Genomic DNA, 25,659 nt, shown 5'->3' on the forward strand with positions numbered 1-25,659 from the left:
ATAATAGAACTTTTTGAATCTGGTGTCTTCATATTCACCACCATTATCAGTTCTCAGCCTTTTGATCTTAAGCCCTGTTTCATTTTCAACAATGACTTTCCATCTTCTGAAGATATCAAACACTTCTGACTTTAAGAAATAAACCCATATCTTCCGTGAATGATCATCGATGAATGTCACGAAGTAGTGTTTTCCACCAATGGATAAAACAGTTGTTCGCCCCCAAACATCAGAATGAACGAGCTCTAGCCTTTCCTTCTTCAGAGCTCTGTCATGTGTCTGAAAGCTAACTCTCTTCTGCTTTCCAAGTATGCAATCCTCGCACATATCAATTTCTATTGACTGTAGCTCTAATAGTTTCCCCATGGAATGCATAATCTTCATTCCTTTCTCACTCATGTGGCCAAGTCTCTGGTGCCACAGGTTGGAACCTTGGTTGCTTGCTGCAGTAGCAATGGAACAACATGCTTGTGCTGTCATGTAGAGAGTACCACTCTTCTTTCCTTGTGCAACCACCAATACACCCTTCGCAATCTTCCAATCATCACCATGGAAGGTCGTGGTGTAGCCTTCACTTGTTAGCTGCCCTACTGAGATTAAGTTCTTTCTCAGGTCGAGAATGTGCCTGACATTTTTCAGCTCCCATACAGACCCATTCAACTGGATCTTCACTACACCTTTGCCTACAATATCGCACGGTTGATCATCACAGAGATATACCTTACCAAGGTTCTTGGACACATATTTCTTGAAGAGTTCTTTCTGCGAGGTAGCATGGAACGATGCTCCAGAGTCTAATACCCAATACTCCTCCTTGCTCTCTAGAGAGCATATCAATGCAACATCATTCCCTGAGGAGGAAGCAACATTTGCTTCTACCTTCGGCTCCTGATCCTTCGGTGCACTATTACACTGCCTTCGGTAGTGCCCGTTTTCCCGCAGTTCCAACACTTGACACTTGAGTTCTGAGGTCTGTTTGGGTTTCTTGATTGGGACCTTCTATTCTGAGAAGTGCCTCGATGAGTTGACCTTCCAAGTCTAATTTCTCTAGTTCTTCCTCTTGTCTCTGTAGACAATGCTAAAGAAATCGTCCCTTCACCCGCCGATTTTCTTCTGATCTCTTCACTAAGAACTAGAACATGTACATCATTGAATTTTAACTTATTGCTTCCTGACGAGCTACTGCTGTAATAGTGGCATTCCAACTCTCTGGCAGGGAAGACAAAAGTATTAATGCATGTACCTCATCATCAAATTCAATTTCAACTGAACTCAATTGGGTTGTAATGATATTGAGTTCATTGATATGTTGAGCTACTGATGCTCCTTCCGTCATCCGCAAATTGAACAGTCGCCTCATCAAATGCATCTTATTTGAGGCTGACGGCTTCTTGTATATATTGGTGAGAGCCTTCATGAGACCTATTGTGGTCTTCTCTTTTGCTATGTTAAATGCAACATTGCGGGATAACGGCAGTCGGATAAATCCAAGGGCTTTCCTATTAAGGAGGTTCCACTCTTCATCCTTTATACTGTCTGGTTTCACTCCATCAAACGGTATGTATAATTTTTTTTGATACAGATAATCCTCTATCTGTATTTTCCAAAAACCAAAATCCGCCCCATTGAACTTTTTAATCTTTAACTTCCCTTCATCTGTAGCCATTGCTCCCACTCAAATTTGACTTTCTGTATAACCTAGTTCTTATACCAATTTGATAGGATTATACAAATCAAATTATACCTAGGGAGCAAAAATTAAATACACAGATTTAACGTGGTTCACCCAAATCGGGCTACGTCCACAACTGCTATTGATAATTCTTTATAGGGAATATAGTTCAGTGTTTACAATTTCCTATCCATAAAATCCGTATATTAATCTACCACTGTAGATAAATAAATACGGATCTGTAAAAGGAACAATGTAACCTGTATGAAGATCTTGAGACTTGCTGACGCCCAAATAGCACCGGTCAGAAACAACACGAAACAAACAACACCCGGTCAATAATAAAACGAACCAGACAACGCCTCTGCGGCGGCGTTCGTTCTTCCTCTCCTCCGCTCTCTCCCTCTACATTGAGGATAAAACACCCTTCTTCCTTCTCTGGTCTCTCTCACTCTACACTGAGGATAGAGACGCCCAACGAAAGGAATCACACAGCGTCGGAGCAACACAACGACGACAAGTAGAAAGCTCTGTTTCTGAAGCAACATCTTGGCTGGAAAGGAAGTGGTTTCTCACTGTATCGGTCGCACAATAGCTTCTCAATCGAAGCACGAAGATTTCTCTCTCTCTCTGAAAATTAATCCTTCAAAGAGCTTCACCGAAAAATCCGAACCTGTTTTTGTTTCTCTCGTTTTTCTTTCTCTCTCACACTGTCTAAAAATCACAACGAGATAATAGAATCATCAGGAGGAGGGAGATATGAAATAAGAGTAAGGTTTAATGAGGTTGAGTGTTCCACACGCCAACCTCATAAAGAAAACCAAAAATTCTTTATATATCCCTTGCCTATTCAAACTCGGGGATTTCCTAACACTTGCTTCTTCGATTTCGTTCACTGCTCATTTATGTTTATTCTCTTTCATTAATTCTTATCGTTCTCTCTTCAATTTCCTCTCTCTATTTGCTCTTCTCTGTTGTTGTCCTTCTGGTTAATCTATCTTAGCTTTCCAAATATTGCTTCTCGGATTTTTGGTATTAAGAGATGCTCGGTTATTGCTGCTTAGGATAGTATGCGAAGTGGAAGCCGACTGTGATAGAGTTGTTTGAAGATGGGTTCGAGTGGGAATCGGACTTCCTTAATTGAGTGTTCTAATAGATTGTGCTCATCAAATTAAGAGAATTTTTGAGATATTCTCAATTTTTTTATAATATAAACTATAAACGTTATTGCGTGATCACAGTTATAGCAAGGAGTAATTATGAGTGGCGCTACTGCTTCTATTGCTCGACGATCTACTCCTGTATGATGAACGACATAAATGCGCTGCTCCACTACTTTCAGTGCAAATTAATTGCACGCAAAGAACAACAAGTTTCTTCACTGATTCATTTCATTTCCTTGGTTTTTCTATTTTATTGTTTTCAATCTCTTTTTTATCTAATTCAATACCTTTTCAGGATTTTTTGCCTGGTGTTTCATTTCGTTTCACAAACCCCCCTTAACCACAAACCTCGGTGGTTGAAACATATAAACTTCAAAGGTCGCCATTGAGAAAAATATTTTTAACATGAAGTTGATATCAAGACTAATTAGAAATTGTGACATAAGAAATTAGTAGTCTTACAAAGTTGAGTTTACTAATCAAAGGAAGAAGAAGTTTCCACGTAATCGATGTCATAAGTTTGATTACACCTTCTAGCAACCAATCTAGTTTTCAATTGGGAAATAGATCAATTTGGATTGTGTTTTATTGTAAATATCATATAACCCACCTGTAGAGAAGTGAAATAATGTCCTATTAGCATAAATAATTGTCATCTCCTCTATGAGAGCTCTCCAACTTGGGTACTTCAAAGCATTAACATAATCCCTGCCTCGTATTACCCTATTAAGATAAGTGGTAGCTACGGAAGTTTTGATTAAAATTTATTTTTTTAATAAAAACTCTATAAAAAAATTCAAGAACATTATTTAAAATAATTAAGAAGAAGCTTAGTTTAAGTAGAAAATGCTTTTCCCACTCTCACAAAACGTCTTCGGGGAATAGTGAAAGATCAGACGATAAAATCCTGAATTATTTTAAAATTAAAAATCCTTACACGGGTAAGAAACAATAATGGTAGTTTGACTTAGTTCAGAGACAATGGCCCGAACCCCCCTATAAATAGAGAAAGAAGAAGGAAAACAAAAAAAAATTATAAAGACGGAAACTCAAAAAACTCTGATTTCATGTTATTGTTACTCTCAGTTTCATCCAGCCTTTTATTTGTGTAAATGGGATGAACTTGAAAGCACAAATATGGGATTTGCACTCTCCACTCTATTAGCATGCACTGGGAAATATAAAAAACTTCATGAGAAAGATAAATAACTTTTTTTTTACCATATATTATTTTGTAAAGACACTTACACTTGCAGCTTATTGAGAAAGCATTACAAAAACTAGGCATTGGAAACTAATGCCTAGTCTCAGTCATGTTAGTACAAACCATTCAGAAAGTTGAGATTTTCTGTCAGTACTAGTAAAATTTTCAGCTACTTGACCATTGCTAATTCAGATATCAAAATTTATTTTTAAAGAACTCCGATTGAAAAAATTCTTATTGTGTTGGAAACTAGACTTAAAGATCTTTCAGACATAATATAATATACTATATGGACAGACATAATATAATATACTATACAGAATATTGTGTTGAGAAATCAAATGAAAACTACGCATTGGGAACTAATAAGACTCAAGGGAAGAGTTGGATTCAATGGCTATAAACCAAGTCTGGGATCTTGTTGAATTGCCTAAAGGGGGGATGACCATTGGCTGTAAATGGGTTTTTAAAACCAAAAGAAACTCTTTAGGCAATATTGAAAGATATAATGCAAGACTTATAGCCAAATGATTTACTCGACAAGAAGGAATTGATTATCATGATACTTCTCTCCTGTATCAAAGAAGGATTCATTTCAAATAATCATGGCATTGGTAGCTCATTATGATATGGAGTTACATCAAATGGATATGAAAATGACTTTCCTCAATGGAGACCTAGAAGAAGAGGTTTATATGAAACAACCTGAAGGTTTTATTTCAGAGGTGAATGATCACTTGGTTTGTATACTTAAGAAATCTATATATGGACTAAAATAAACCTCCCGTTAATGGTATTTAAAATTCCACGATGTTATTTCTTCATTTTGTTTTACGGAGAATATCATGGATCAATGTATATACCATAAGGTTAGTGGGAGCAAAATAATTTTCCTAGTCCTATATGTAGATGATATTCTACTTGTTTCAAGTGATTTAGGATTACTTCATGAGATCAAACGATTTCTCTCGATGAAATTTGATATGAAAGATATGGGCGAATCTTCTTATGTCATAGGCATAAAGATTGATAGAGACAAATCCCAAGGGACATTAGGATTGTCTTAAGAAACCTATATCAAAAAAATTTTAGAAAGATATTGTATGAATAATTGCCCATCTGGTGTTGCACCTATTGTGAAAGGTGACAAATTGAATTTGGAACAAGGTCCACGAAATAATTTAGAGAGAGAACAAATGATCATCTAGAAGTGATTGGATATTCAAACTCTGATTTTGTTGGTTGCTTCATTATGATAAGAGCAGGACATTTCCACTCACTCCTAGTTGTGGGGATCATTAAAAAAACTCTTCCAGTGGGAAGTTTGTAATGAAGTGCATCCGGTTATCTTGGGTTGCTTCTTGTTGCCTTGCTTAAGTGAAGCCATTGTTGAGGTCACGGTCGATATATTTGAGATTTAAAGTAGGACCCCCATCCCCATCTAGGCCATTGACCTCATGTGACTCTGTCTCATGTCCTTATACTTCAAATACACTTACAAAGTTATTGAATTAGGATGGAAACATGAAATAAAATAAGAAATGGAAATAGAAAACATAGTATATAATATTATAGGAAATACTAAATTAAAAATCATAATAGAAACACTTGAATAACTTCTCTAAATAATAGTAAACAACCAAGAATTTTTTTTGAAATAAAAATACACTTACTCATATGATTTAATCTAAAGGTTTCTTGGAAATGTGTACCCTAAGAAAAAAGAACACTCATAAACTATTCACACAGATTCTACTTCCTCTTAGTTCTGTGATTTATTTCTAACACTTCCAAGCAAAGGACATTGCTGAAATGATCAAATAAGCAGGAAGATTGCTGAAAAAAAACTCTTTAACCTGTTTTCAGTTCAGTCCTGTGTTTTAGTTCCTTTCATACTCATCATTTTGGGTGTGAAACAATATAAGTGAGAGCTGTGACAACATCAGCTATGGCAGGTCTCTCAGCAGGCTGCTCCTGAAGGCACATAGCAGCGACAATAAGTGCTTGATAGAGACCTCTTATTGGGTACTGACCCTGAAGCATTGGATCTGCCATTTGTTCAAATTTCCTTGGACGTTTGAATAAAGGTCGTGCCTGCAAGCATACCAGGGGAAGGAGCATTCACAAAGGATCATGCCATAATATCACAGAATTAGTCATTTGCAATTAATCCATTTCTTGTTCATCAAGGTGAGAAAAGAGCAAAATTCATTCTCAAGGGAGAGAACATATTTTTATTTGATTCGGGAGAACAAAATTCATTTCTTCATCATATACACAACATGGACTCCTGCAACACTGAAAAGGATTTTTAGCCAATAAAGACTTCTTGCCTTGACCTCAACCCCACTCACAACAAAAAAAAAAAAAAAAAAATGAAGCAGGAAAACAGAAAATTAAGAAAATATGTAAATGAAGCAAAAATATAAAGAAACGGCGCTTACTAACCCATGCTACTAGACTTGGAGCTACAGCATCTTTAGAAATGTCAATTGCTTTCCTGCCAGTAATAATCTCCAAAAGAACAACACCAAAACTAAAGATATCTGATCTTAAACTTAGCTTTCCACAATCACCAACATATCCAAGCTTTGCAAGACTAAAATTAGAAAGTTTGGGACGGTAATCCTCTCCAAGTAAAATGTTTGAGGATTTTAGAGCACAAAATATGACAGGGGGGTTCCCTTTATCATGTAAAAATTCCAGACCTTTTGCAACACCGGCTGCTATTTTCATCCTTGTGCTCCAATCCAGACGCTTTTTACCTGATGGAAGGTCTGCAATGGACAATCAAGTGGAGAAAAAATAAAATGATAGAAATGAAACATGATAATGTTATTTATTAATCAATTTACCATGTAGATGATGCTTCAAAGAGCCTAAAGGCATATACTCGTGAACCACAAGCCTCTGATCGCCATCAGCACAATATCCAACCAAATTAACAATGTTTGGGTGATAAAGAACGCTTTGCATAGACACTTCAGTAAGAAACTTCAGGTTCTTTTGTGATCCATTAAATAATTGCTTGATGGCCACAACCTGTTCCGACACAGAAAATTACAGAGAAACAAAAATGATTTTGTGGTCCAATTAACATATGAGAGATAGGAGGCGGGACAAAGGTTAGCTGCATCCACGTTTTGGGGGAGGGAAAGGAGGAGGAGGCTCAAGGAAAAACCAAGAATGTCAAATAATATTTTTTCTCATAGAGAAAGACTACATATGGTATCATCTCAAGTAAAAGCTGTACAATTGGGTTTTGATATAGAACAGACTCAAATGTAGGGTAGACCTAAGTATGGCAGGTTGGTTTGAGATAAATGAAGGAACCAAGATGAACTGTACCGTTGAGTGTTTATGAATTATGTGAAAACTGAAATCGGTACTTCATCTTTATAGAAGAGCATGAATCGCCTTAAGAAAGAATCCAGTATTTATGGCTGCTACATCAACTAATATCAAATTATTCGAGCAACATTCACAATGAAATGACAGTTAAAAAAGCAAAAAAAGAACAAAAAAAAATTCAGGATATTGTTCCAAAATGACCTGGTCACTGCTCTCCAATCTCCCTTTATAAACTTGACCATATCCACCCCGACCGAGCAGACAATCAGCACTGAAATCCTTGGTTGCAGCAGCCAATTCACGCAATGTAAAAGTCTGAGCAGCAAAGGGCTCAATTCCATCTTTGGAGTAACCCTTCAATTTCACTAAAAAGTAGAGAGAGTGAGTGCGTATTCAACAACAAACAAAATTATCACATTAAACACAGATACCGGCCGAAACTTGGCTTCTCCTAGGAGAAGGTGATTTCACCGGATCAGAGAAAGAACAACACCATTATCACTGCTACCCAATAATGCTTTTATCAAAACCATCATTTACTGCCTTGGTTTATAGGAAATCATTTGCGTATGAAAAGCAGAGACCATGAAAAGAGGACCAGTTCCCTGCATCAGCTGCAGAAGGGTACTCACCGTCCACTACGCGTTCGTTGTCGGCGCTTCTGAAGGACAGCTCCGACAAGTCAGGAGTCCTCAATCCTTCGTAAATTTCCCTAGCACTAGAGGAGGGACTCAAGCTGGGTTCGGACGAGCTCTCCGAGAATTTCGAGCGCTCCGACGACGTCCGGCAGCCTTGGTAGATCTCCGAGCTGGTCAACGGCGCGAAGAAGCCCCTCATAGCGCCGGTAATTTCTCGGGCGATGAAATGTGGGCAAGTCTAGGGAGCGCTTTATGCTTTATGCTGGACGTATTGAACCAGGAGTTGTCCTTTGGGAGCGGAATGAAGTGTCACGGAGCGGAAGCAATGACAACGTAATTACAGGAAAGAAAATGGAAAGAAACCGTTGATTAATTTTCACTCTCGCTGATTTTGAACTGCAAAGAAGAAAATGGAGAAAAGCGGAGGAAACAATCACTACGTGGTTCCATAACCTTTCATTGTCGTTGATCTTTGATTTTTGGTGGTTTGACGGCTTAAATTACACGAAAGAAAACGGAAAGAACAACCGGGCGAACACCTATTAAACAAAAAAGACTTATTAGTCTCCTTCTGTCTCTGCTTGCTTCGTCAGCCTCCTTGGGTCTTGCACCTATTAAACAAAAAAGACAAGTCTCCTTCTGCCTCTGCTTGCTTCTTCGATTTCGTTCACTGCTCATTTAAGTTCATTCTCTTTCATTAATTCTTATCGTTCTCTCTTCAATTTCCTCTCTCTATTTACTCTTCTCTGTTGTTGTCCTTCTGGTTAATCTATCCTAGCTTTCCAAATATTGCTTCTCGGATTTTTGGTATTAAGAGATGCGAAGTGGAAGCCGACTGTGATAGAGTTGTTTGAAGATGGGTTCGAGTGTGAATGGGACTTCTCTTAATTTAGTGTTCTAATAGACTCTGCTCATCAAATTAAGAGAAGTTTTGAGATATTCTCAATTTTCTTTCTTTTACAATATGCACTATAAACGTTATTACATGATCACAGTTACAGCAAGGAGTAATTATGAGTGGCGCTACTGCTTATTCTGTTGCTCGATCAACTCCCCTAAGACGACCGACAGGAAAGAATATAAAAAAGGACGAAAAGCACCCTGCGCTGCTCCACTGCTTTCGGTGCAAATTAATTGCACGCAAAGAACAACAAGTTTCTTCTCTGATTCATTTCGTTTCCTTGGTTTTTCTATTTTATTGTTTTCATTCTCTGTTTTTATCTAATTCAATACGTTTTCAGGATTTTCTGCCTGGTGTTTCATTTCGTTTTACAAACCCCCTTAACCAAAACCCCCAGTGGAAAAATATAAACTATAAATGTTGCCATTGAGAAAGATATTTTTAACATGAAATTGATATCAAGACTAATTAAAAATTGTGACATAAGAAGTTAGTAATCATACAAAGTTGAGTTTACTAATCGAAGGAAGAAGACGTTTCCTTGTAATCAATGTCATAAGTTTGAGTACACCTTCTAGTTGTGTATTTACTTGATCATGAACGACATAAACTTACAACTCAATCCATTATGTGTGTATTTCTTGGGTATGCCGGTTCTCAAAAGGGCTATGTTTGCTATGATCCTCAGGCGTGTCGAGTCCGTGTTTCTCGGAATGTGGTATTCTTTGAAAACCAATATTTATTTCCCTCTCAAGTTACACTTCCGTCTACCTCTTTGTCTAGTTTACCGAGCTTTGATGAGCCTCAACCCACTGTTTTGCTGCCCTCTCCTCCTTCTGACCTAGCACTTGCTCTTGATCCTCCCTCTGCTCCTGCTCCTCTCCATCTTCGCAGATCCACACATAGTTCTCACCCTCCTGACCGGTATGGTTTTCCCTCTCCTGTATCTCTGGTAGCTACTTTGTTTTCTATTTCCATTCCTTCTGGATATAAACATGCTATAGCACATGAGTGTTGGCAAAAGACCATGCAAACTGAACTACAAGCGCTAGAGGAGAATCACACCTGGGACATTGTGGCTTACCCTCCTACTATTCGGCCTCTTAGAAGTAAGTAGGTCTTCTCTGTCAAGCTGCGTTCCGATGGATCGTTGGATCGGTACAAAGCCCGCCTTGTGGCCCTGGGGAACAGGCAGGAATATGGGATTGATTATGAGAAAACTTTTGCCCCAGTTGCCAAGATGACCATAGTTCGTACTATCTTAGCCATTGCAGCCTCTCAATCTTGGCCATTGCATCAGATGAATGTGAAGAATGTTTTTCTCCACGGTGATCTCCAGGAAGACGTCTATATGAAGCTTCCCTCGGGTATGTCTACATCCTCTCCTGATCATGTCTGCAAGTTATGATGTCCTTTTTATGGGCTTAAACAAGCCCCCCGGGCTTGGTTTGAGAAATTTCGCAGCACACTTATCCTCCACTGGTTTACCCAGAGTCAGTATGATACCTCTATCTTTTATCATAAGTCTGTTGCGGGCATGGTCATTCTCTTGGTTTATGTGGATGACATCATCATTATTGGCACTGACTCTGGACTGATTACCAAGTTTCAGAAGGTGTTGCATGCCACTTTTCACATGAAGGATCTTGGACGCCTTACCTACTTCTTAGGGCCGGAGGTCCATCACACACTCAAAGGTATTTTCTTAAACCAACATAAGTATATTCAAGATCTTATCACACTCGCTGGGTTGGAGGACACATCTTCGGTGGCTACCCCTATGAGGTCAATGTCAAATATCGGAAAGATGAAGGGACTCTCCTTGATGATCTGGCTATCTATCGACGACTAGTCGGGAGTCTCATGTACTTGACTACTACTCGCCCGGACATTTCCTATGCTGTTCATAAGGTCAGTCAGTTTATGACATCTCCTCGACACCTTCATCTTGCGGCAGTTCAGCGCATCATCCGCTATCTTCGCGGCTCATCTGCTCATGGTTTATTCTTTCCTATTGGCTCCGCGCTACATCTGGTTGCCTATAGTGATGTTGATTGGGCAGGGTGCCTTGATACCCATCACTCTACTACAGGCTGGTATATGTTTTTAGGCGATGCACTAATTTTTTGGAAATGTAAGAAACAAAATCGAGTGTCCAAGTCATCTACCGAGGCCGAGTATCGTGCTATGTCTACTGCGTGTTCAGAAGTTATTTGGCTCCGTGGTCTTCTTGCTGAGCTCCAGTTTCCTCAACCCTCATCTACACCGCTTCATGCAGATAATACAAGTGCTATACAGATTGCAGCTGATCCGGTTTTTCATGAGCGTACCAAGCATATTGAGGTTGACTGTCACTCCATCCGCGACACTTTGGCGCGCCGGGTAATATCTCTTCCGTACATTTCTTCGGATCTTCAAGTGGTCGATGTCTTCACCAAAGTATTGTCTCAATCCTGACATAATTTTTTGGTTAGCAAATTGTTGCTAATTAACTCACCATCATCAATTTGAGGGGGGGATGTTACGATATGTTAAAATATATATTAAATGTAATTTATGTTCATAATTATTGTATAATTTGGGATATGTACACGGGGTTATTTGATTAGGCTTAATGGGATAGGGAGGGTACTGTCTTAGACCCATGGGCCATTTTGTAACAGGAAAACCTAAAGGTTAAATATTTAATGAAAGAGGAAAAATCCCCAATGGAAACATTTTGGATTGATTCTTCGTGTGCTTCGTTTCGCCGTGAAACCAAAGAGCTACGCTCTCTCTTGTGGATGTTTGGATTGTTTCGTTAGTCCCTTGATTTTGATTTGTCACTAGCAATCAATCTTGTTTTCAATTGGGAAATAGATCCATTTCAATTGTGTTTTACTATAAATATTATATAGCTCAATCGTTTCTTCCACGTGGTAGAGAAGTGAAATAATGTCCTATTAGCATAAATAATTGTCAATCTCCTCTATGAGAGCTCTCCAACTTGGGTACTTCAAAGCCTTAACATAATCCTTGCCTCGTATTACCCTACTAAGATAAGTGCCAGCTACGGAAGTTTTGATTAAAATTTAATTTTTTAATAAAAATTCTATAAAAAAATTCAAGAACATTTCAAAAATAATTTAGAAGAAGCTTAGTTTAAGTAGAAAATGGTTTTCCCACTCTCACAAAATGTCTTCGGGGAATAGTGGAAGATCAAACGATAGAATTCTGATTTTTTTTTTTAAATTAAAAATCCTTACACCGGTAAGTCATCACCCACAAGTGATACGAAGATGGAAGAAACAATAATGGTAGTTTGACTCAGTTCATAGACAATGGCCTGAACCCCCTATAAACAGAGAAAGAAGAAGGAAAAAAACAAATTATATAGACGAAAACTCCGATTTCATGTTGTTGTTACTCTCAGTTTCATCCAGCCTTCTATTTGTGTAAATGGGATGAACTTGAAAGCACAAATATGGGATTTGCACTTTCCACTCTATTAGCATGCACTGGGAAATATAAATAACTTCATGAGAAAGATAAATAAATTTTTTTTACCATATATTATTTTGTAAAAACACTTATACTTGCTGCTTATTGAGAAAGCATTACAAAGACTAGGCATTGGAAACTAATGCCTAGTCTCAGTCATGTTAGTACAAACCATTCAGAAAGATGAGATTTTCTATCACAACTAGTAAAATTTTCAGCTACTTAACCATTGCTAATTCAGATATCAAAATTTATTTTTAAAGAACTCCGATTGAAAAAATTCTTTTTGTGTTGGAAACTAGACTTAAAGATCTTTCAGACACAATATAATATACTATATGAAAATTATGATAAGAGAGTGAGAAATCAAATGAAAACTAGGCATTGGGAACTAATAAGACAAAAGGGAAAATGAAAACTTTTTTTTTTCTTTTTTGTCTTTTTCTTCCTCCTTTAATACCAAGTTGTGGCATCAGAGATATGTGAAGCAAGGTCAGTGAGAGCTCTAGCAATATTACGTATGAGAGGTCTCACATTAGTTGCTCCTGAACACACTTGGAAACCAGGTCAAGTGCCTCACGAAGGCCTTCGATTGGGTACTGACCCCCAAGCATTGGGTATGCCATTTGTAGGAAATTTCAATCATTTTTGAATAAAGGTCGTGCCTGCAAGCATCCAAAAAGATCATTCACTGATTAAGAATCTCATGCATTGGTCTCAAGGTTATTTCAATAACTTAGGACTCCATATGAATCCTTGTCTTGCCCCTGACTTCAGCTTCCTCTTCATGAAACAGGAAAATAGACATGGTTTGATAAAAAACAGAAAGAAAGAGAAAACTAAACTAAACTAAACTAAAACCACAATGAATAATGAGTGAGCTGGAGAGGGAAGTGAATGCACTTACCCATTCCTCAGCATCTTTAGAATTCTCACCCGCTTTCCTGCTAGTAATAATCTCTAATAGAACAACACCAAAGCTATAGATGTCCGATTTTAAACTCAACCTTCTTGACATTGCATACTCAAGTGCACTATATTCTGAGGTTTAAAGTAGGACGCCCCATCCACATCTAGGCCATTGACGTCATGTGACTCTCTCTCATGTCCTTATACTTAAAATACACTTACAAAGTTATTGAAGTAGGATGGAAACATGAAATAAAATAAGAAATAGAAATGGCAAACATAGTAAATAATATTAAAGGAAATACTAAGTTAAAAATCATAATAGAAACACTTGAAAAACTTCTTTGATTATTAAGCAAACAAGCAAGAAATTTTTTGAAATAAAAATGTTATGACAGAGTAATTATAAATTCTTATAAACGTTTTTTACTAAATAAAAGTTTACACAATTATTTAAATTGATTTTACATATTTAGCTTTTTTTGCTTTAAGGTCCTTTCTCAATATGTAAAATACAAGAAACAAGAAGATATTGCTTGCATCTGGCACTCTTCAGACTAGTACTGATAATAGTGCTATGGTGACAATGGGAAAGCCTAGAACAAAATGCAAGTGGATATTTTTCCTTAGCCAAAATCTTTTGGCCTTTGTGCTTGCTAGTTTTAGGAGAGATGGAAATTTCTTGCACACTTCCTCTTGTTTCTTTAAAAGTTGAAGACATGAGAAAATGATTTTTCAATACTCTAAGGCTTTGTTAGTGTCGTTTCTGGGAAATGTTGAAAAAATATTTCTAGTAGAAATATGTCTTGAGGGACCATTAGTGCTTGTGTTTCCTAAAAATACTTTTCTAGTTAAAAATTTTACTGAAAAATCATATAATTTTTTAGGTAAGCTTTTCTAGCCAAGATGGTAGGAAAACCATATGATTTTTTTTAATAAGTATTTGACAATTTTATTTTATAAAAATTTTATCGTGATAAATATGATAATGTATGAGATTGATTATTAATTTCTATTTATTTCCTTGAAAAAAGACACTAACATTTAATTTTCCTTGGAAATTTCTAAAATTTTGTAATTTCCTAGTAAGACACTCATATGATTTAATCTAAAGGTTTCTTGGAAATGTGTACCCTAAGAAAAACATTTCTAACTTTTCTTGGGATATAAATTTCTAACCAAAGGCACTAATGGGACCTAAGAAGAAACTATTATAGGAAAAACTAACCAGAAAAACACATACATAAAAACACCGGATAAAGAGATTTTTTTTTATAGTCAAATTCTTCCATGAGAAAGTTGTTCAAAAATAAATGATTTTCCCATTGTTTAATTTTCCTATAATAACACAAAAATGATGCTTCGGTAGAATATCAGAAACAACGACCGAAACACGTATACACAAAAAAAAAAAAAAAAACTAAATTAAGAAAGAGAGAAAAGGCAATTAACACATATAGAACACTCATAAACTATTCAGACAGTCTACTTCCTGTTAGTTCTGTGATTTATTTCTAACACTTCCAAGCGAAGGACATTGCTGAAATGATCAAATAAGCAGGAAGATTGCTGAAGCCTCAACCAAAAAACTGTTTTACCTGTTTTCAGTTTAGTCCTGTGTCTTAGTTCCTTTCAGACTCATCATTTTGGCAGTGAAGCAATGTCAGTGAGAGTTGTGACAACATCAGCTATGGCAGGTCTCACAGCAGGCTGCTCCTGAAGGCACATAGCAGCGACAGCAAGTGCCCGATAAAGACCTCTTTTTGGGTACTGACCCTGAAGCATCGGGTCAGCCAGTTTTTCTAATTTCCTTCGATCTTTGAATGAAGGTCGTGCCTGCAAGCATACCAGGGGAAGGAGCATTCACAAAGGATCATGCTATAATATCACAGAATCAGTCATTTGCAATTAATCCATTTCTTGTTCATCAAGGTGATAAAAGAACAAAATTCAATCTCAAGGGAGAGAACATATTTTTATTTGATTCGGGAGAAAAGAAGTTTGGTGTATATATATTCATGTCCCTTCTGTTTCTTCTTCATCCGTGACAAACTGGAATTGGATGAAGATAGAGCCAGCACAGTAGAAGGGAAAATGCATCATATAAATTAGCAACATAAAATGAAAATTGTACTGAACATCAACATGGTTAGCCGATAAAGATTTTTCAGCTACACAACTTGGACTCCTGCAACAATTATAAGCTCTTGTAAAAACACTGAAAAGGATTTTTAGCCAATAAAGACTACTTGCCTTGCCCTCAACCCCACCCACAAAAGAAATGACTTCAGCAAATAAAATCTTCCTCTCCACAAAACAGGAAAAAACAAATGGGAATATGCAATCAAGCATAAATTCAGAAAAATAACAAAATATGTAAATGAAGCAAAACTATAAAGAAACGGCGCTTACTAACCCATGCTACTAGACTTGGCGCTACAGCATCTTTAGAAATGTCAATTGCTTTCCTGCCAGTAATAATCTCCAAAAGTACAACACCAAAACTAAAAATATCTGATCTTAAACTTAGCTGTCCTGACATAGCATACTCAGGTGCAATATACCCATAAGTTCCTATCACCATTGTCGACACAGTGGAGATACCACCAACAGGTCCAAACTTTGCGAGACCAAAATCACAAAGTTTGGGATGGTAATCCTCTCCAAGTAAAATGTTTGAGGATTTCAGAGCATGAAATATGACAGGGCGGTTCGCTTTATCATGTAAAAATTCCAGACCTTTTGCAACACCGGCTGCTATTTTCATCCTTGTGCTCCAATCCAGACACTTTTTACCGGATGGAAGGTCTGCAATACACAATCAAGTGGAGAACAAATAAAATGATAGAAATAAAACATGATAATGTTATTTATTAATCAATTTACCATGTAGATGATACTCCAAAGGGCCTAAAGGCATAAACTCGTGAACCACAAGCCTCTGATCGCCATCAGCACAATATCCAACAACATTAACAATGTTTGGGTGATGAAGAAGGCTTTGCATCATCAATTCAGTAAGAAATATCCGGTTCCTTTCTGTTCCATTATCTAATTGCTTGATGGCCACAACCTGTTCAGACAGAAAATTACAGAGAAACAAAAATGATTTTCGGGGCAAGGTTAAAGAAAAGACACGCTAAAAGAATGATTACAATGTTGGTCCAATTAACATATGATGGATAGGAGGCCGGTCAAAGGTTAGCTGCATCCACGTTTTGGGGGAGGGATAGGAGGAGGAGGCTCAAGGAAAAACCAAGAATGTCAAATAATATTTTTTCTCATAGAGAAAGACTACATATGGTATCATCTCAAGTAAAAGCTGTAGAATTGGGTTTTGAGATAGAACAGACTCAAATGTAGGATAGACCTAAGTATGGCAGGTTGGTTTGAGATAAATGAAGGAAACAAGATGAACTGTACCGTGAGTTTTTATGAATTAAGTGAAAACTGCAATTGGTATTTCATCTTTATAGAAGAGCATGAATCGCCTTAACAAAGAATCCAGTATTTATGGCTGCTACATTAACTAATATCAAATTATTCGAGCAACATTAATAATGAAATGACAGTAAAACAAGCCAAAAAAGAAAAAGAAAAAATTCAGGATATTTGTTCCAAACTGACCTGGTCACTACTCTCCAATCTCCCTTTATAAACTCGACCAAATCCACCCTGGCCGAGCAGACAATCAGCACTGAAATCCATGGTTGCAGCAGCCAGCTCACGGAATGTAAAAGCCTGAACAGCAAAGGGCTCAAATCCATCTTTGGAGTTACCCTTCCATGTCACTAAAAACGTAAAGAGAGTGAGTGCGTATTCAACAACAAAAAAATTTATCACATTAAACACAGATACTGGCCGAAACTTGGCTTATCCTAGGAGAAGGTGATTTCACCGGATCAGAGAAAGAACAACACCATTATTACTGCTACCCAATAATGCTTTCATCAAAACCATCATTTACTGTCTTGGTTTGTAGGAAATCATTTGCGTGTGAAAAGCAGAGACCAAGAAAAGAGTACCAGTTCCAATATCAGAGTGGGAATCTGGAAAACGAAGTTTCGGCGATTATATTCCCTGCATCAGCTGCAGATGGGTACTCACCGTCCACTACCCGTTTGTTGTCGGCGCTTCTGAAGGACAGCTCCGACAAGTCAGGAGTCCTCAATCCTTCGTAACTTTCCCTAGCACTAGAGGAGGGACTCAGGCTGGGTTCGGACGAGCTCTCCGAGAATTCCGAGCGATCCGACGGCGTCCGGCAGCCTTGGTAGATCTCTGAGCTGGTCAACGGCGCGAAGAAGCCCATCATAGCACCGGTAATTTGTCGGCAGATGAAATGTGAGCAAGTCTGGGGAGCGCGATATTGTTTTTATGGAGACATATTGAACGCGGGACCTTTGGGATCGCGAAATTCGCGGAAGCAATGACCCGGACGTATGAGTCTAAGACCCAAATTGGAGACCGGGTCGATTAACCAATTGGGTTCCATGCCAACCCCCGACCTATGTCCTTCTATTTCCTTCTATTTTATGTTTCTGTCAAATAAATACTTGGGTATTTCAAAGCCTTAACATAATCCCTAGGAATAGATAGAAAATACATTGAACAGATAACAGATAACAGAGCTATGTTTGTGAGCATTTTTGTATACATGGCACTTTTGTAAACATTGATCACTGGTGTATTTTCTTGGATTTTTCAGTTTTTATGGATTTTTGGCTTTCTTTCATGGCTGTTGTGAGCACTTTTGTATACATGGCCACCATTGATGAAGCTTCAAAGAGGGCTATTCACACGACTGTATCAATTCTTACAGCCTTGATGGCCGCCACTGGTCCAACAAGGTATGAGGATTTCAAAACATCATTTTTGATTGCTGTGATATTTTGGTCAAACGATGATCCAAGCACAGAAAAAACTGAAGTAGCTAGTTGACAGAAGTGATTTGTGAAAATTTTGATTGAGGCCCAAAAACAAAATGGGACCTCTTAACTTACTGGTTCTGAATCCCTTGACATGTATACCATACACTGGTGGTGCTCTTATGGTTATACTCATGATTGCCAATCTTATTGCTTACAATATGAAGAATTATGATGTTTTAGAGTAAGTTTAAATCTGTAAAACCCTGCTAAAACATATGCGAATTGCCCTTTGAAAAAACTATTCACACAGAGTCTACTTCCTGTTAGTTCTGTGATTTATTTCTAACACTTCCAAGCAAAGGGCATTGCTGAAATGATCAAATAAGCAGGAAGATTGCGGAAAAAAAACTCTTTAACCTGTTTTCAGTTCAGTCCTGTGTCTTAGTTCCTTTCATACTCATCATTTTGGGTGTGAAACAATATAAGTGAGAGCTGTGAGAACATCAGCTATGGCAGGTCTCTCAGCAGGCTGCTCCTGAAGGCACATAGCAGCGACAATAAGTGCCTGATAGAGACCTCTTATTGGGTACTGACCCTGAAGCATTGGATCTGCCATTTGTTCAAATTTCCTTGGATGTTTGAATAAAGGTCGTGCCTGCAAGCATACCAGGGGAAGGAGCATTCACAAAGGATCATGCCATAATATCACAGAATTAGTCATTTGCAATTAATCCATTTCTTGTTCATCAAGGTGATAAAAGAACAAACTTCATTCACCAAGGGAGAGAACATATTTTTATTTGATTAGGGAGAAATGCATCATATAAATTAGCAACATAAAGTGAAAATTGTACTGAACATCAACTTGGTCAGAAGACACCATATGAGTAAGTAAATAAAGGACTTTTCAGCTACACAACTTGGACTCCTGCAACAATTATAAGCTCATGTAAAAACACTGAAAAGGATTTTTATCCAATAAAGACTTCTTGCCTTGCCCTCAACTCCACTCACAAAAGAAATGACTTCAGCAAATAAAATCTTCCTCTCCACAAAACAGGAAAAAACAAATGGGGAATATGCAATCAAGCATAGTTTCAGAAAAATAACAAAAAATGTAAATGAAGCAAAACTATAAAGAAATGGCGCTTACTAACCCAGGCTACTAGACTTGGCTCTACAGCATCTTTAGAAATGTCAATTGCTTTCCTGCTAGTAATAATCTCCAAAAGTACAACACCAAAGTTAAAGATATCTGATCTTAAACTTAGCTGTCCTGACATAGCATACTCAGGTGCAATATACCCAATAGTTCCTATCACCCTTGTCGATACAGTGGAGTTACCATCAACAGGTCCAAGCTTTGCGAGACCAAAATCAGAAAGTTTGGGATGGTAATCCTCTCCAAGTAAAATGTTTGAGGATTTCAGAGCACGATATATGACAGGGGGGTTCGCTTTATCATGTAAAAATTCCAGACCTTTTGCAACACCAGCTGCTATTTTCATCCTTGTGCTCCAATCCAGATGTTTTTTACCTGATGGAAGGTCTGCAATGCACAATCAAGTGGAAAACAAATAAAATGATAGAAATAAAACATGATAATGTTATTTATTAATCAATGTACCATGTAGATGATACTCCAAAGAGCCTAAAGGCATATACTCGTGAACCACAAGCCTCTGATCGCCATCAGCACAATATCCAACCAAATTAACAATGTTTGGGTGATGAAGAAGGCTTTGCATCATCACTTCAGTAAGAAATATCCGGTTCCTTTCTGATCCATTAGCAAATTGCTTGATGGCCACAACCTGTTCAGACACAGAAAATTACAGAGAAACAAAAATGATTTTCGGTGCAAGGTGAAAGAAAAGACACGATAAAAAAATGATTACAATGTTGGTCCAATTAACATATGAGGGATAGGAGGCGGGACAAAGGTTAGCTGCATCCACGTTTTGGGGGAGGGAAAGGAGGAGGAGGCTCAAGGAAAAACCAAGAATGTCAAATAATATTTTTTCTCATAGAGAAAGACTACATATGGTATCATCTCAAGTAAAAGCTGTACAATTGGGTTTGGAGATAGAAAAGACTCAAATGTAGGGTAGACCTAAGTATGGCAGGTTGGTTTGAGATAAATGAAGGAAACAAGATGAACTGTACCGTGAGTGTTTAAGAATTATGTGAAAACTGAAATCGGTATTTCATCTTTATAGAAGAGCATGAATCGTCTTAACAAAGAATCCAGTATTTATGGCTGCTACATTAACTAATATCAAATTATTCGAGAACCATTAATAATGAAATGACAGTTAAACAAGCAAAAAAAGAAAAAGAAAAAATTCAGGATATTGTTCCAAACTGACCTGGTCATTACTCTTCAATCTCCCTTTATAAACTCGACCAAATCCACCCTGACGGAGCAGACAATCAGCACTGAAATCCTTGGTTGCAGCAGCCAGCTCACGCAATTTAAAAGTCTGAGCAGCAAAGGGCTCAAATCCATCTTTGGAGTTACCCTTCGATTTCACTAAAACGTAGAGAGAGTGAGTGCGTATTCAACAACAAACAAAATTATCACATTAAACACAGATCCTAGGAGAAGGTGATTTCACCGGATCAGAGAAAGAACAACACCATTATTACTGCTACCCAATAATGCTTTCATCAAAACCATCATTTACTGTCTTGGTTTGTAGGAAATCATTTGCGTGTGAAAAGCAGAGACCACGAAAAGAGGACCAGTTCTCTGCATCAGCTGCAGATGGGTACTCACCGTCCACTACGCGTTCGTTGTCGGCGATTATATTCCCTGCATCAGCTGCAGATGGGTACTCACCGTCCACTACGCATTCGTTGTCGGCGCTTCTGAAGGACAGCTCCGACAAGTCAGGAGTCCTCAATCCTTCGTAACTTTCCCTAGCACTAGAGGAGGGACTCAGGCTGGGTTCGGACGAGCTCTCCGAGAATTTCGAGCACTCCGACGGCGTCCGGCAGCCTTGGTAGATCTCCGAGCTGGTCAACGCCGCGAAGAAGCCCCTCATAGCGCCGGTAATTTCTCGGCAGATGAAATGTGAGCAAGTCTGGGGAGCCCTATATGTTTTATGCAGGAGGTATTGAACCAGGGAGTTCACGTTTGGGAGCGGAATTTCCAAGAAGAGTCACGGAGAAGGAAATTCGGGGAAGCAATGACAACGCAATTACAGGAAAGAAAATGGCAAGAAAACGTTGATTAATTTTCACTCGCGCTGATTTTGAACTGCAAAGAAGAAAAATGGAGAAAAGCGGAGGAAACAATCACTACGCGGTTCCATAACCTTTCATTGTCGTTGATCTTTGATTTTTGGTGGTTTGACGGCTTAAATTACACGAAAGATAACGGAAAGAACAAACACCTATTAAACAAAAAACGACGAGTCGACGAGTCTCCTTCTGTCTCTGCTTGCTCCGTCAGCCTCCTTGGGTCTTGCTTCTTCGATTTCGTTTTCACTGATCATTTAAGTTCATTCTCTTTCATTAATTCTTATCGTTCTCTCTTCAATTTCCTCTCTCTATTTGCTCTTCTCTGTTGTTGTCCTTCTGGTTAATCTATCTTAGCTTTCCAAATATTGCTTCTCGGATTTTTGGTATTAAGAGATGCTCGGTTATTGCTGCTTAGGAAAGTATGCGAAGTGGAAGCCGACTGAGATAGAATTGTTTGAAGATGGGTTCGAGTGTGAATGGGACTTCCTTAATTGAATGTTCTAATAGACTGTGCTCATCAACTTAAGAGAAGTTTTGATATATTCTCAATTTTCTGTCTTTTACAATATGAACTATAAACGTTATTGCGTGATCACAGTTATATCAAGAGAGTAATTATCTACTCCCGTAAGATGAATAAAAAAGGACGGAAAGCACACAGGCATGCTCCCTGCTCAGCTCCACTGCTTTCAGTGCAAATTAATTGCACGCAAAAAACAGCAAGTTTCTTCTCTGATTCATTTCATTTCCTTGGTTTTTCTATTTTATGGTTTTCAATCTCTTTTTGATATAATTCAATACGTTTACAGGATTTTCTGCCTGGTGTTTCATTTCGTTTCATCTCTGTTCAACCGTTGTTGTGAGTCGTGCTTTCTTTTGCAGGTGTACACACGATTTTGTTCTCTATAAATTTTAAGTCAGCTGCTTCTTTCTGTCAAAGATAACTTCTTTGCCTAGACACCATCACCTATTTTGCTCCATCGTTACGTGCAAACCCACGACCTCCTCCAATTTCCTTCGTCTCTTGCTATTTTATGTTTCTGTCAAATATATTAACTTCTTGACCAACCTTTAAAATTTACCGGTAGGATCATATCAAGTTGTCTACACCCCACCCAGATATTCTGGTTTCTTTCAGTAAATTTAATACATATTTTTCTTTGAGACAAAACAATACCATACTGCGATTACAATACTTTAATTCGAAGAAAATATTTAATAATCCGAAATCTTTAGTTTGGAAAACCTTATACAATCCCTCCTTTATATGGTGAATACTATTTAGATCACTCTCAGTGAGAATGATATCATCTACATAAACAACTAAAAGAATAACATCATTATCAGTATGTTTATCAAACACAAAACGATCCATTTCAAGCTTCTTAAGACCAAAACCACATACAACCTTGCTGAATTTGTAAAACTATGTTCAAAGAGATTGTTTAAGGCCATAAATTATTGACTTTTTAAACTTATACACCTATTCCCCCCTAACCACAAACCACGGTGGTTAAAACATATAAACTTCAAAGGTCGCCATTGAGAAAGATATTTTTAACTTAAAGTTGATATAAAGACCAATTAGAAATTAGTAGTCTTACAAAGTTGAGTTTACTAGTCGAATGAAGAAGAAGTTTCCTCATAAGTTTGGGTCTACCTTTTAGCAGCCAACCTCGTTTTCAATTGGGAAATAGATCCATTTGGATTGTGTTTTACTGTAAATATTATATAGCCCACAGGTTTCTTCTAAATGGTAGAGAAGTGAAATAATGTCATATTAGCATAAATAATTGTCATCTCCTCTATGAGAGCTCTCCAACTTAGGTACTTCAAAGCCTTAACATAACCCCAGCCTCGTATTACTCTATTAAGATAAATGGCAGCTGCGGAAATTTGATTAAAATTTAATTTTTCAATACAAATCCTATAAAAAAATTCAAGAACATTTCAAAAAAAATTCAGAAGAAGCTTAGTTTAAGTTTTTGAGAAATGAGTTTCTATAAAAATGGTTTTCCCACTCTCACAAAACGTCTTCGGGGAATAGAGGAAGATCATAAGATAGAATCCTGCATTTTTTTTAAATTAAAAATCTTTACATTGGTAAGTCATCACCCACAAGTGATACGAGGATGGAAGAAACAATAATGGTAGTTTGACTCAGTTAAGATACAATGGACGACCCCCCCCCCCCCCCCCCCCCCCCCCCCCTCTATAAACAGCGAAAGAAGAAGGGAAAAAGTAAATAAATTATAGAAGACAAAAACTCAAAAGAACTCGGATTTCATGTTGTTGTTACTCTTGGTTTCATCCAACCTTCTATTTGTGTAAATGGGATGAACTTGAAAGCTCAAATGTGGGACTTGTACTCTCCACTCTATTAGCATGCACGGGGAAATATAAAAAACTTCATGAGAAAGATAAATAACTTTTTTTACAGTATATTATTTTTTAAAGACATTTACTACACTTGCAGCTTATTGAGAAAGCATTACAAAGAGTTCATACATGCGATGCATTTGATCTTATCTTTCTTTATCTTTTGCATATCTTTTTTTTATTTCTTGCTTCTATCCTTTCATACTGTTGAACTTTTTTGTTGTCTTCTAGGACCTTCACATAAACACCATGAGATATCAAGGGAATGAGAGAATAGATGTATTATAGCTCTTGGGAGAGAAGGAGAGGATATGAGGAAGAAAAAAAAGGACGAATTCCAAGAGGGGAATGAGGTTGAAGAGGCTAGAGCTTCCTTATATAGTTAGAGAAAGATGTTTACAATATCAGTAATGCCCTTAAGGCTACACCTCTTAAGAGAAAAATACATACAAGGACATACACTAACTTGCATAATTACAAAGTCATGTCACCTCTTATTGAAGACTGGTCCTATTTACCATAATATGTGGGTGTTTTTTAACACTCCCCCTCAAATTGCTTAACTTCATTATGCAAATAATCTTAGTCAAGAAACTAGTGTACTTGATAAGAAACTTTGATCTTGTATGGATTGATATATATATATATATATTTTTGTTGATAGTCTTGCTTTGAGTTATCTTTTTCTTATTTATATTTTGCTTGTAGTCTTCACCTTGTTCTCTCCCTTACTTGGATTTTCTAGTTGCATAAAATTTGATTACCACTATATGTGAAATTCTTTATTGTTGGTTACCTCTTTCTTGTACTTCATCCCCTCAACTTGGAGATCTGTTAGTTCTTTACCAAGAAAACCAACTTGTACAAAATAATGGTGAGAGAAAAAAATTACCCCTAGCCCAATGACAAAACTCTCTCTAGTCTATAATGGCTGCTCAAATTTAAAGGCGGTCCAACCTATTTTAGTTTAATGAAAAAAATCTACTCACTTTTTAAGGCTAGCTCAAATACCACTTGGTTATACCACTGGATAAAAGAATTGAATTAAGTTTGATAATGTATGCATTCCTAATCTTTGCAAGAAATGGGTCTATAGGCATTGGTCTTAGGTGATTTTAGAATGTTGAATTTATGGAAAAGAGAAATACTTCATTGACTTATTATAATTAGAGTACATGAACCTCTATTTATAATAGAGGAAGGTAATAAAGTCCAATTACAGTTAAACTACCTTTGTTCCAATTACACCCAAACTCTAACACTTAAACTCTAGCATAATTAAATAACCCAATATAAATAAAAAACTAACATGACTAAAATACCTTTAAACTTAAATTCTTCTGAAAGACCTCCTTCCATAGTAATTGTGGCTCTGTAAGACTTCTTATTGTGTAAGACTCATCATGCCATCTCACGTGATCATGGTGGGTCCCACCAGCTCATGTAATCATGATGGGTCCATATCTTATGGGCCTGAGCCCATCTTCTAACACTCTTAGATATGTGGGTCTTCCTTGGTTGTGTGGGCTTGGGCCCATTTCCAACACTCCCCCTCAAGCTGGGGGTAAGAGAATATCATGAACTCCCAACTTTATGTAAATGATGTATAAGATCTTCTCATAAAAATGACAGTCCTCCATATCTTTCTTGAATATTTTTGTGTTCCCACGGAAGCAACGAAGGGTGTATTATTCATGTCTCCTTTGTGGTCCCTCAAACATACAGGTCATGGTAGCAGAAGGTCGCCAAGTTATTCACCTCCCTGTCAACACGAGAGGGGTTGTTCTCCTCATTCAAGGGCTCGACGAGATTGGTCAATTTCATCGTATGGGAAAGGGATGATTCCAT

General features: G+C 37.5%; 1 protein-coding gene and 2 pseudogenes across 1 annotated transcript; all 3 read right to left on the reverse strand.

Annotated features, from left to right (window-relative positions):
• Nucleotides 1–5,713: 5,713 nt before the first annotated feature.
• Nucleotides 5,714–8,859, reverse strand: LOC137943880 (serine/threonine-protein kinase PBL27-like; annotated as a pseudogene).
• Nucleotides 8,860–12,680: 3,821 nt separating this feature from the next.
• Nucleotides 12,681–17,714, reverse strand: LOC137944114 (serine/threonine-protein kinase PBL27-like). Its single transcript, XM_068789648.1, has 7 exons — nt 17,426–17,714; nt 16,946–17,109; nt 16,205–16,391; nt 15,735–16,126; nt 14,917–15,154; nt 13,317–13,524; nt 12,681–13,074 (listed from the first exon to the last, which is right to left on the reverse strand). The coding sequence occupies exons 1-5, from the start codon at nt 17,628–17,630 to the stop codon at nt 14,960–14,962; spliced, it is 1,143 nt and encodes a 380-aa protein (XP_068645749.1). The 5' UTR covers nt 17,631–17,714; the 3' UTR covers nt 12,681–13,074; nt 13,317–13,524; nt 14,917–14,959.
• Nucleotides 17,715–18,481: 767 nt separating this feature from the next.
• On the reverse strand, nt 18,482–21,505 carry LOC137943638 (probable serine/threonine-protein kinase PBL7; annotated as a pseudogene).
• Between the last annotated feature and the right edge of the window lie 4,154 nt (nt 21,506–25,659).

This window comes from Aristolochia californica, unplaced genomic scaffold, assembly GCF_029961685.1.
Source record: "Aristolochia californica isolate CCGP_79_NKW_82.1479 unplaced genomic scaffold, dmAriCali1.0.hap1 SCAF_11, whole genome shotgun sequence".
In the NCBI taxonomy this organism is placed as follows: domain Eukaryota; kingdom Viridiplantae; phylum Streptophyta; class Magnoliopsida; order Piperales; family Aristolochiaceae; genus Aristolochia; species Aristolochia californica.

Excerpts from the sequence above, each read along its gene's own strand:
- LOC137944114 (XM_068789648.1), bottom strand. The coding sequence starts at position 17,630 with ATGATGGGCTTCTTCGCGCCGTTGACCAGCTCAGAGATCTACCAAGGC. Across the intron at positions 17,110-17,425 it reads CAACAAACGGGTAGTGGACG|TGACATGGAAGGGTAACTCC; the intron begins GTGAGTACCCAT and ends TTACGTTTTTAG. Across the intron at positions 16,127-16,204 it reads TTTGGAGTATCATCTACATG|ACCTTCCATCCGGTAAAAAG; the intron begins GTAAATTGATTA and ends TGTGTATTGCAG.